Source organism: Haemaphysalis longicornis, unplaced genomic scaffold (assembly GCF_048455015.1).
Source record: "Haemaphysalis longicornis isolate Haplotype H1 unplaced genomic scaffold, Haemaphysalis longicornis Haplotype H1 scaffold_1, whole genome shotgun sequence".
Classification (NCBI taxonomy): domain Eukaryota; kingdom Metazoa; phylum Arthropoda; class Arachnida; order Ixodida; family Ixodidae; genus Haemaphysalis; species Haemaphysalis longicornis.
In genome coordinates, this window is record NW_027526203.1 from 228,067,490 (window position 1) to 228,079,891 (window position 12,402).

The 12,402-nt window shown below is 46.3% G+C and overlaps 1 protein-coding gene across 1 annotated transcript in view; it reads right to left on the reverse strand.

Moving 5' to 3' along the window:
* The window catches only part of LOC144142514 (nose resistant to fluoxetine protein 6-like), a 142,590-nt gene that overhangs the window by 14,238 nt on the left and 115,950 nt on the right, over positions 1–12,402 (reverse strand). Inside the window, exons 11-13 of the mRNA XM_077674082.1 lie at positions 9,052–9,174; positions 7,890–8,010; positions 6,546–6,735 (exon numbers count right to left, since the gene is read on the reverse strand). Coding sequence (XP_077530208.1) covers positions 6,546–6,735; positions 7,890–8,010; positions 9,052–9,174 — 434 coding nt within the window. The remainder of the gene's footprint in view (positions 1–6,545; positions 6,736–7,889; positions 8,011–9,051; positions 9,175–12,402) is intronic.

A 12,402-nucleotide genomic window follows, 5' to 3' on the forward strand; every position in this document is an offset into this window, starting at 1 on the left:
CCTCTGGTGCCCCGCGCAACCAGCGGAGGCCGTGGTGGAATGAGGACTGTAGGCGGGCGCGAGAGGCCCAGAACAAGGCGTGGGGTGTCCTTCGTCGGTACCCCACGTCGGGTAACCTCATTTTGTTCAAACGGGCCAAGGCGTTAGGAAAACGTGTGCGCCGTGAGTCAAAACGAGAGAGTTGGCGTTCCTTCATAACATCCATCAACTCCTACACAGACACACGGAAAGTATGGACGAGAATACGCAAACTCAAAGGACAACAAACTCACAGCCTGCCTCTGGTCAGCACTACAGGGGACACACTCGAAGACCAGGCTGACACACTCGCACAACACTTCCAACACGTGTCCAGTTCAGCACACTACACGAACACTTTCCTGAGGTATAAAGACTCTAGTGAAAAGAAGTCACTACACGACAACAACAAATCACAGACTTCTTACAACTCCCTGTTTTCACTACATGAGCTGAGGGCTGCCCTGAGCACGTGTAAACCCTCAGCTCCAGGCCCAGACAACATTACATATACAATGATACAACACCTGCACGCAGACACGCTTCTAACACTCTTACACCTATATAACAAGATATGGCTTTCGGGGCACATTCCAAACTCTTGGAAGGAGGCTATAGTTGTTGCTTTTCTGAAAGAGGGAAAGGACCCGTCGTCCCCCTCAAGCTACCGTCCTATAGCCCTGACGAGCTGCCTGTGCAAGCTCTTCGAGAAGATGGTAAATCGCAGGCTCGTGTACTTCCTCGAGTACAACGGTCTTCTCGAGAGCTGCCAGGCAGGCTTTAGGGTGGGGCGATCAACGAACGATCAACTGGTTGCTCTTGATTCGTACATCAAGGATGCCTTCGCGCATAAGCAGTACTGTTTAACTGTCTTTTTCGACCTCGAGAAGGCCTACGACACCGCTTGGCGCTACGGGATCCTTAGTGACCTGAAGTCATTCGGTGTCTCGGGTAACATGTTAAACACTCTTGTCAGTTACCTATCAGAAAGAACGTTTCGAGTGAGAGTCGGTGGTGCACTCTCAAGGGTTCACGTGCAAGAAAATGGCGTGCCACAGGGTGGCGTGTTGAGCTGCACTCTCTTCATAGTAAAAATGAACTCTCTTGGTAAGGCACTGCCACCCACAATCTCTTATTCCATGTATGTAGATGACGTCCAGATATCCTATAAATCATGTAATATGTCAATCTGCGAACGTCAAGTCCAGCTTGGTGTCAAGAAACTTGCCAGCTGGGCAGACAACAATGGGTTTAAATTGAATCCTGCAAAAAGCTCCTGCGTTGTGTTCACCAGGAAGCGGGGGGTCCATCCGGACCCAGACATTACTCTTAATGGCGTGTCGCTTCCTGTGAACAAGGAGCACAAGTTCTTGGGTGTGGTGTTTGATCACAAACTCACATTCATTCCCCACATCAAGGAACTTAAAAATAAATGTCTCAAAACAATGAATATACTTAAGGTTCTCTCCCACCAATCCTATGGTTCTGACAAAGAACTCTTGCTTCGCTTGTATACTGCTTTGGTTGGGTCTCGTTTGGACTATGGCAGTGTGGTATATGGGTCGGCGACTAAGACAGCCTTGCGAATTCTTGACCCAGTGCTACACTTGGGCCTTCGTCTTTCGTCGGGTGCTTTTCGCACTAGCCCTGCTGAGAGTCTTTATGTCGAATGTAATAAGTGGAGCCTTGAGAACCAACGAACATACATGGACTTGCTTTATGCTTTTAAAATTTCATCGCTGAATAATCATCCTTTTTATCCTGTCTTTAATGATACATCAACATCTCTGCTATTTGTAAATCGCCCATCCGTTCCTCTGCCCTTTTCACTTAGAGTGAGAGAGCGAGCCGCGGATCTCAGTGCTTCGTTTTTAGACGTGTACAGGTCATCCTTTTCTAACAGTTTACCGCCTTGGCAAGTTCGCCCTGTGTCGTGCGACCTTTCTTTTATGAGACTTGATAAAAATCGTGTACCACGAGCTGCAATACTGCAGCACTTTCTGTCTTTGCAGTTTAAATACACATGTGCGGAATTTTATAGTGACGCTTCTAAAACCTCCACTATGGTGTCGTGCGCTGCTCATGGTCCAAATTTTAATGCAGCCAGAACCATGAGCGTGCACACAACAGTTTTTTCAGCAGAAGCGTATGGAATTTTACTGATTGTACGACACATTCTTGAAAATCAAATTCCCAATTCCATCATCTATACAGATTCTTTGAGTGTTGTTCGCGCACTGTCATCGCATACACCCCCCAAAAACCACATAGTTAATCTTGTATTTAACACTATCATGTCCGTGTATGCACAAAAGCATAAGCTGGTCCTCTGCTGGGTCCCAGGACACGCAGGGATCGCTGGGAATGAGTTGGCAGACGAGAGGGCCGCTGCTGCTGCACTCAGGAACACTGTAGACATTACAGCGATACCCTACACAGACCTCAAGCCACACATAAGACAACACCTGCGCAGAACATGGCAAACACACTGGGACGAACAGACAGACAACAAACTACATGTAATAAAGCCACACTTGGGACGGTACACATCTGACTCACACAACAGACAGACGGAAGTCGCCTTGGGTAGGCTGCGGATAGGGCACACCCATGCAACGCACTCGTATCTGCTGACGGGATCTTCTAGACCCCAGTGCCGCAGGTGCGGAGAGGCCCTATCCGTAGTGCACATACTAATCACATGCAAGGCACTTCACACAACACGACACAAACACTTCAGAGAACTCTACAGACAACATATTCCCCTACATCCATCGTTTTTCCTAGGTGATGATGCCATTGTTTCCGTGAAACGTGTGTTTGAGTATTTGTCCGACGTCAAGTTCTTAAACCTCATTTCCTATCACGCATCATGAAATCTGGCCCTATACACCAGCCATGCTCATTATCGTTTCGTGATTTTACTTTTGTTTTTGCTGATTTTACTTAGTGTGTAAGGTTTCACCCCTATCATCGACTTGTTTTGGCGCTCTTTGCCCCAGTTGGCCTTGCGCCATAAACATCCAACCATCATCAACTTTCTTATGGCGCTTGTCGAGAATGTTAGTTCTTTGTAGCCAAATATGGCTATGAGAAGAGAAAGACGTTCGATTATTTTAATCCTTGTAAGTTTTATTGTCTTTCTTTTTTACAGTGATGTAAGTACTATATAACATTATAGCGACTAAGTGCCTTTACTTCGCATATTATGTACATTTTCCGAAGAAGTAAGGCGTACTGCAGAAATGGACCATTTGCGCTATTTTTTAGGCATTTCCAACGTTCTTTTGCGGGCTTCATTCGTGTATTCTTCGGTTTTGGGGGCAGATGTATAAGATGCATATTTTTTGGCAGATCATTTTTGTGGAAATTTTATTTTCTCTATTTTTTTTCCTGGCGGGGCGTCCAAAATTTTTTCTTTATAATTATCTCCATTTACGCTATATAACAACTACATGTGTTACTTTCGGCAAATCTCAATTTTGTGTAAATTAAGGGGGTTACACGGCTTCGTCGTTGTTACTATTTTTAGCCATATTTTCCACGTGTTTTTGTACTTTCTTGTTTTTTCTTGGGAGTTGGGGTAATAAGAAGCGTATTTTTTTTATTTTGCCCGATCATTTGTGTGGAAGTGTTGTTTTTTCTGTTGTTCTTATTTTTTGGTTTCTCAAGTTTTTGTTCTACCACGTATGTCCTTTTACGCTATTATAACGATTAAAAGTGTTACGTCCACCACAACTGCATTTTTGTGGAATGCAGGGCGTTAAATGGTTGGCCGTTCTGGCTATTTCGATTTGGACTTCGTTTTTTTGCGGACTTTTTGGTTTACTCTTGGTTTTGGGGCAGATGTATAAGAAGCACAGTTTTTATTTTGTCACACAATTTTTGTGAAAATTGTATTGTTTATTTTTCCTGTTTTTTGGTTTTTCATAATTCTGCCCGACCCTTTATCGCCGTTTACCTTGTTATAACGATTAAAGGCGTTACTTCCTCTAAACCTGCATTTTTGGGGAAATTCAGGGCGTTACGCGGTCCCGGCTAGGGAAGTACTAGGCAAAGATTTCAACGTATTAATACATTTAGAAAGCGCGTTTTGAACGAAACGTCACTCGCTACAAGCCACCCACTCAGAAAGTTGGTTGGCTAGAAATAGGGATCGCATTACTGCCTTGAAAGCGATCTCAGCACCAGCCTCTGCAGGGGTGGCCCTCGGGTCCGATACACGCCTTACATCCGATATACGATACAAAAATGGCAGTGGCTTAGCTCAGCTAACACTGGATATTCAAAGCGAGAGCTTGGCTTAGCCTGGTTATCACTTGTTTAACCTTTGATTTAACTGTAATTATTATACTATTCGTCCGAAGCCTGCCTTTATCTGCGGTTGTGGCGCCGCGTCCGGCCTTTTCCGAGCCGAACGGCTCGCTCTCCGTAGTCTCTGAAGCTAGCGTCGCGCGCTTGGTATTCCGGACCCTTCCCAGTGAAGCAGCTCACCGGGCAATATCAGCGCGGTGGTGAGACGCCACTTGCGGGTGACGGCTCAAAGCCTCCCGTTCCCGCACAACTCCACCCGTAAGACGGCCGGGCCTCGCTCTCATCCATAGCCAAGCTGGCATGCGCACGCCAAGTCACGTGATCAGGTGGTGACCCCGCTGCAGAGAGCGCATGCGCCAAGCCGGCAGCGGCGGCGGCTATCGCACGCGGCCGTCGGCAGAGCTCGGCCCGGTGAGACACTTGATGCTTTGTCAAGGATACAGAGAAGCTGCAGTCAAATGAAGTCGGAATTCCCTGCGACGACTAAACGGGTCGACGCGATTAGTCAAGCTTTGCTTTAAAAGCTTTCAAGGCGAGGGTTCGGCGGAATGTTTCAACGACCGGCGTTGCTCAAGGACTAAAGATTGCACTACTATAGGAGCGACGCCACGAGTTAGAGTTCCGGTAGTGTAGACTTTTTTTGAAGGCTAACATAAAAAGACTCCGACATGCCTGCTTACTTCGCCGCACATGTCGCCGGCAGACAATAGCCTTCTGACGCATCTGCCACGTAAACTCTTCTCCTCTCTCCCCTGTCCCCCTCTCACGCTCTTAACCACCCGTATCGCTCCTGATGAACACGTAGGAGGTTCGCTAAAGTCAATTCAATTTTCGCGCGTTCCAGGTCTTGTCTGATGTCTAATGGAACCTTTCGTTGCTGTTGAATTTCGAATGCCGTCACGACATCCGGACTCGTCGCGTGCTCTGCTCGTATTCTTGCGTTAAAAATATCGTCTCCAAGGCGTAGTTTTTATTTGCTGTCGCGAATACCAAGCACACATTTACTTTCAATTAAAAGAACACTGCGAATTCCAGTTGTGTATTGATATATCGCTTAAATTTACGTGATGTTATCTTTCGCTCAACAAAATTGTCATGTGTGAGCAATGTTTTCCAGATTTAGTGGTTTTAATAGGTTTTGCCTATATTAACTTATTTCTCAAGAATTGTATTACCTTTTGGCCAGATGGCTGAATCCAGGGACGAGCGGACAGACAGACAGACAGACAGACAGACAGACAGACAGACAGACAGACAGACAGACAGACAGACAGACAGACAGACAGACCAAAATTTTCGGATTTAAGTAGCCAAGAAAGATTCCTCAAAACACTCCTGTGTCAGTATTACAGATTACCAGAAGTCCTGAGATAGTCCGAAGCACTCACTATGGCGATCCTCAAGCCGAAATGTATCCCTATTAGCTTAAAAAACCAATTCCCAATTCAATTGTATGAGACCACTACGGTTACGGACCTCCAATTGTTAGACATGACGTTAGTACACAGCCAGAGGTCCACAGGCCCGGATTGCGGTCAGAAGTACCAATGCTGAAAATGCACTAGGTAGTTGATATTCAACGCGCAAAGTGATGCTTAGTGTGCGCTGAAAACAGTCTATAGCAATCCTCGCATCGCATTGCCGTTCTAAAATCCACTACACTTCGAAATCCACTACACATGTGCACGCGCAAACTCTTTTGCTCAATGTAAGTTATTCAATGCGAGGTCTATAGAAAGCCACAATACCACCTTTGAATTCAGAAAAATAAATAATGCAATAAATTACGAATTAAAAAATAAAATACTGAAACACCTTTCACACAACTTGCTTAACAAATGATTCGCCTCTTGCTAGTACTCCTAAGGCGAATCTATTTTTCCGCATTAACGAATTGGCAGACAATTCTGCGCTTGTATCAAAACAACAAAGTAAAAAGAATATGTTGGGCCGTTAAAGCGGGATTTAATTGTAGCATTTTTAAAATATTCAAGCATACAATCGTTGCAATCAGTGTTGTACTTCAACGTTTTTTAATAATAGTTCGGACGCACAAAATACAAAAATCCGCTTAGTTGCAGTCGTCCATAGTGGGGTACGTTAACTTTTATTGTCCAGCTCGTAACTTTCCCGGTGACGTGTGCGTGATTTTAGGGACATTTAAAGCAGTCACAAATTCCAGAAAGTGGCGGAACAGAAATTGCGAAACTCACCACCTCTTTGCGTCGCGAATGCGAGCGTTATCCAAGAAAGGAAGACAGACCACAAGATGCGGTCGAAAAATGCGGTGAGCAGCGTGCCCACTTCCGTTGTCGGCCTTGAGTGGCGGTACCAGGGCAGCCTTATAAACAAACAGCATAAGCAGCATCCCAGTGCAAAGCTCCAGCCGGCCGCTTCAAGGGCCTAGAGCGCATACAAAAAAGATTCAGAGAGGTTCTGTACTTTAAAGATATACAAACAGAGCATTAGCGATGTATACAGCCACTGCCACAGTCATCCTCGCTGCAGTCATCAAGGCCATATGTGCGTTCTGAGCCGATATCACTTATGACTTGAAATGAGCAGCCAGTCCGGATGGGTTCAGGCCATGGGTGACTCCTGATACCGAGTAAGCTCTGATCCCAAATAAGTCCGTGGGAGTGCCTAGCCAAAATCCCATGGAGAGTTGTCAGCCGCGATATCCCATGTTCGAAGGGAGCATTGGTGAATTCTGGAAAATTGTGGATTCAAGCACTGGCTCGCGTTGGGTCGCCCAGCCATAGCATTTCCTCTCTGTTCGGCGGCCAGAAAAAGAGTAAATAGAACAAAAAACACAGATAGCTTCGTATATTTTGTCTAGTTTCAAAACTTCTGCAAGTTTAGCCAAGCAGCCCGAATTGACTTTTCCGTATTGTCACGCTGCCGAACTGACTGAATATTGTGTGCTCAGTAGATGTCATTGGCTATAACACCGGCACATCCCCATGGCGGGAACACCGAAGCGACGAAAAGAAAACGAGGTGCTTTTGCGGATTCGGGGCTCGACAACAACGCTCAGCTACGGTTCTCACCCGGGCCGTGTTAAACCCACACTTCGCCCCACAAGCGTCTGAACGTCATCGTAGCAGTTTTGGTAAGGGGCGGGGTACGACGCCGCGGAGAACGGAGTCCCTTTATTTCCGCCAAAGCCGCCGCATTGCTGGCCTATCGCCCTGTTACAATGATCGTCAGACGTTTGTAGGGTGAAGTGAGCGTTTATTTAGAAGGCCTGGGTGAGGACCGTCGCTGAGCGTGGTGGCCGAGCCCCAAATGTGCAAAAAGCACCTCGTTCTTCTCCTCGTCGCCCCGGTGTTCCCGCCGACGGGATTTGCCAGTAATCTAGCCAGTGACATCTACTGAGCACAATATTCAGTCAGTTCGGTAACGTGACAGTATAGTGGTATGCGTTTCATGCTCCGCAGTGCATCGTGCAATACCTTTTAATCTATATAGTACACCATATAGGCAGGGGATAATGTTCGGCCATTCCTAGCCATTTGACAGTATACACTTGATTTTACCAACGGAGCGGAACTCACTTTTGAAAGCTTGAGCCGCTTGAAGTCATCCAGAATGAGGAAGGTGATGCAGCCACAAAAGTAGCAGACAAGATGATAGAAGGGAAGGAGGTAGTATTCGTTCGCCATTTTGTACAGTACTCTGCGAGGTAAGAAAATGAGTGGATGGGGTAAAGACATTTTTTGATCGAGAGGATGCGCAGTGAAGCAAGCAATAGCCAAAACGCCACTTCGCTTTATCCGTTTTTTCACTTGCTAAGTTAGCAAACTATGGCATTAGACATGAATATCCAAAATTGATAACTGGACAAAAATATTGTGTCTCAAAATAAAAACAACAAGCATGAAATTCCAATTTACAGAGTTCTGAACCACCCATCCCCGTATCACCTTGGATATTCAAATTCAGATGGGCTTTTTTCTGCTTTTGTATGCTCGACTTTTTTAAGGGTAGTGTTTGCGTTGCAGGCACTTGTCATGTACACCTCGCCTTTAGGCTTGATTCGAATCGTATCCCTCAAGCCTCAGCGAAACCTGTTCCCGGTTTCATCACACTAAGCGTTACTCTTCTTTAAACAGCTGAGACCATTCGGCCAGAATACGGGCTCGGGATATGTGACTAATCTTGCGCCGCGTTCGCGGTGAAACAGGAACGCTGCGTTCGCCGAGAATGAAAGCGAGGCCGGGCCTCCTCCTGTGAGCGTTGCACGTGACCGAACGACCTTGAGCCGTGGTCGGCAACACAGCGACATCAAAGGTTAACCATTCGAAATTAAGACTCAACCAGACTAGGCCAAGATTTTGCTTTGCATATCCAAGGTTACCTGAGCCATTTTTTACGCTTATGACAGATTAACGAGGCGCTTCACGGGGCTACCACTCGTGTCCCAGCTGATCTGGTAAGACGTACTACACATTTACAACATATTTTTCGAGGTGGAAATTGAGTGCAGTTGGCCTTTACGAAAAGGCTCAACCTACAACGGCTTCGCTGTTAAAAACCCAATTTCAGGCTTCACGCGAAAGGAGTTCTAAGTTGACACTAGCTATATAGCCACTGAAGGTTCACGCGGGCAATGAAGCGGGCTAGAAAGCTTAGTAATTATTCAGGCCACCTCGAGACCTCTAACAATTTCCCGGTGTGGCATCTACCTGACCATGCAAGTCGTATTGGGCTACTTACTCCGGTGACTCAACAGGGAAAATCACAAATGGCGGCACGTCCGTGCCAGCGATTTGCCACGCGGCTACGCCACACGAAACGATGGACATCAAGATGAATGCGGCAATCGCCACTTTCTTCCACCTGGAATGGAGAAACAAAGTAAAGGTTCATGTCACAGGTGTTGGACACAGCATGCGGTATCAGTATGTTTTTACGCCATCTGCTGTGGTAGGAACCCTCCTACATGAGAGTATGATGACAGTTTGAAATTGTCGTGGGGGTATACACGGGGAGAGTTTTGTAGTTTTTTCAGTGCATTCTGTCGGCGATGTGATGTGACGCAGTTGCCAAGATGACATTGGGAGACCGCAGGGAATCTATGTGCGACCAGGTTTAGATCTTGTGCGGTGTAGCTGCTGCAGTTGCCTCTGAAGGGCCTATAGAATGTATGCACTCGGCCCCACGGCGGCGTTACCTGTGTGACGGCGCCTATATGTCTGTTCGTACCACTGCCCCTTGATCTAAGAGGGAAAGAGTGACCATGATTCTACACGGGCGCCCGGACAGTGGAGCGGATTGCGGTGAGCGAGATCAGGGACGGGTCCGGGACGTCGCTTTATTAAGAGATTCTCGCAATTTTCTGCTTCGCTGGGACCCACTCTCCTTGCTGTCTGTATCTTTGCCCTCGTTTGACTTTTGATGGTTGTCAGCACCATATTTTGCGCATGCGTACCTTATCATAATAAAAGACTTAAAATCGTGAGCAATAGCTCAAGGCGTGATTTGATACCGCTAAGGAAGGAACATTGCCGGCGTCGCCCAATCTGTTTCGAAGCCGGTCCTGGGCGGAGCGTAAGAGTCATAGCTAGGCGTCAGCTTCTGTATCAAGCAATCTTTCGAACAAAAGCAACACCCAGCTGCTAATAACCGACACTAGCGAAAATGCAAGAAAACAAATTCGAGGCCTTCTGTGTTGTCAGATTTGCCAGAAGGAATTACGATTCCAGGTAACCGTATCTAAGAAGATACTAAAGCAGTTTTCGTAACTTTCCCGAACGCTCGAAAGTGTTATATCACATCGCTTTACGTTGTCATGGTATGAAAATATGCCGACATGCGCTATGGGGAGCATAAAATGTAGGTTGAGTTCCAAATAACCTACTGTGTGTATAGGCGCCCGCTGATTTTATACCAGGTTTCTAACCAGTATGGAGGCTTATTGAGCAAAACGCTAGCAATTCAGCACGATGCCAATAACGTGGTCGGTTCAAGCCGGGATGCTGTGCTCGTATACAGGGCACGGCGCCATAACCGGTTCATCCACAAATAAGTCGTAATTTCAACCTAGTGTGATATTTTAGGTGTAAACAAAATCATAGAGACTTCAGAATATAACACCCATTTTTCATTACTGCTTTCCTGTCCTTACAAACAGTGAGCACGGGGTGTATAAAGTCAGTACGGAGAGAAGCTAGTGGTAGTCGTTTTCCATCCTTCCTACAGGTCGTCCGCCATCCCACACACGCACGCACACACACGCACACGCGCGCGAGCACTCACTCACACAGACACACACACACACACACACACACACACGCACACGCGAACGCACACGAACGCGCACGCACACACGCACGCGCACGCGCACACACACGCGCCCGCACACACGCACGCACACACACGAACGCTCACGTGCACACGCACACACACGCGCGCGCGCACGCACGCATGCTAATCACGTATACGGTACAAATACAGTAACACTATGTTCAGACCTGTAGGGATATTTACGGCTCATTTCACACAGCCATATCTTCCGCATATTCAGATATGCGTTATAGTAAAACTGTACTCAAGAGTAGGAGGAGGAGCTGAAAAAGTTCTTTAACAGTGAAATCAAGCTTGTTAGTGGGCGGGTTCATCAGTCCCGGACACAGGAATAACAGTAATCTGCTGCAATTCAGGAAACGCTATCCCGACTAGTCTACGATTTGTTCTTTATGCCTGCAGGGACTTCAAACAATTAAGGGCTGCTTGAAGATATTCATCGGTTTTGACTCCTGTTATATCAGAAACCGGCACGTATAGTATTTATTGCGTTAGTTTGGGAGTGTATCAAACCTTCAACACTGAAATCATGTCATAATTGTTCGGATTGGGAGTTATGATGACGAGGTTACGATAGAAATTCGGGGCACAAAAGCCGTTTTGGAGCACTCTGGACAATGTTGTCGGCGCCGTTTCGCGTTAGCGTAGAACAAATCTTCTCATTGCGTTTGCATGTAAATAAACAATTTCTTGCACGCAGCTAAGACGAACGCCAATTTTTGAACAAGGGAATGTATGTTATACAGCCTGAATAAAATATCCACACGAACTTTGTGAGCCTCTCAAACACCCCCAAACTTCCTAATAAGACGTTTGTGATGGTGCAGAAAAATTAAAGCGTTGAGAAAAAAAATATTCATCTGATACAAGTCAAAAAAGAAATACAAGACAGGCGTTTTATTTCCACCTGTGCGATGCGCGTGTAGGGGCCCGCTGCTTTGTGCGTATCATTACAGACTGCTGAGTCTTTATAAGAGCACGTCAAGAATAATTTAGGGAAACCTATGCATTTAGAGTACCTATCGAGGTGCTCTGGGCACTGAACCTCGCAAATAAGCTATAAAAGACGAGTGACACACGATCTTCTTATCGATGCTCTCAAGAAAGTTGTTCTCTCCTCTTTTTCCTCATGTTTTGCAAACATGTGCGGGATACAACTTGAAATTATTGAGACTTGTTAGAAGCTGGCAAAACAACTTTAATACCGGAAATACGCTTTTTAATGCACTGTAGCATCAGTACAGACGATTTCTAGCACCGGCCCTGCTACCTCACCAGGAAAAGGGACGAGGCCCTATTCGAACCCACATAAGTGTATTTGAAGGAATTAGATTCAAAACACACAACACAAAATCATAAATTAGCTCAAACTTATTCCCTCCAAGTAAATAGCTCGGGCATAGATACCACACTACTCTAACAACAAGCTACTCAGTCCTAAAAAGTCGTCCAAAACCACACTACACTAACAACAACTCAGTACTAAAAAGTCCTCTATCTTAAAATAATCTAAACATTCACAGCTGTTGCCGACGCTCTGTAGGTAAATAGGCAAGTCAGTCCTACCGTGATGGCCAGGTACACTTCTCTAAAATTGATGGTGACGTCCGGCTGAGCGAAGCTACTGAGCGAGGTGGGCGGCGATAATGGCTGGCAGCGCGTTCGACGGCGCGTGCTGGTTGCTTGTCTCGAGGTCGCCAACCCCGGGGGTATCGATGCTGTGTCTCCTTCCTTGCCCTCTCGATGTTCCTGGAGCTACGG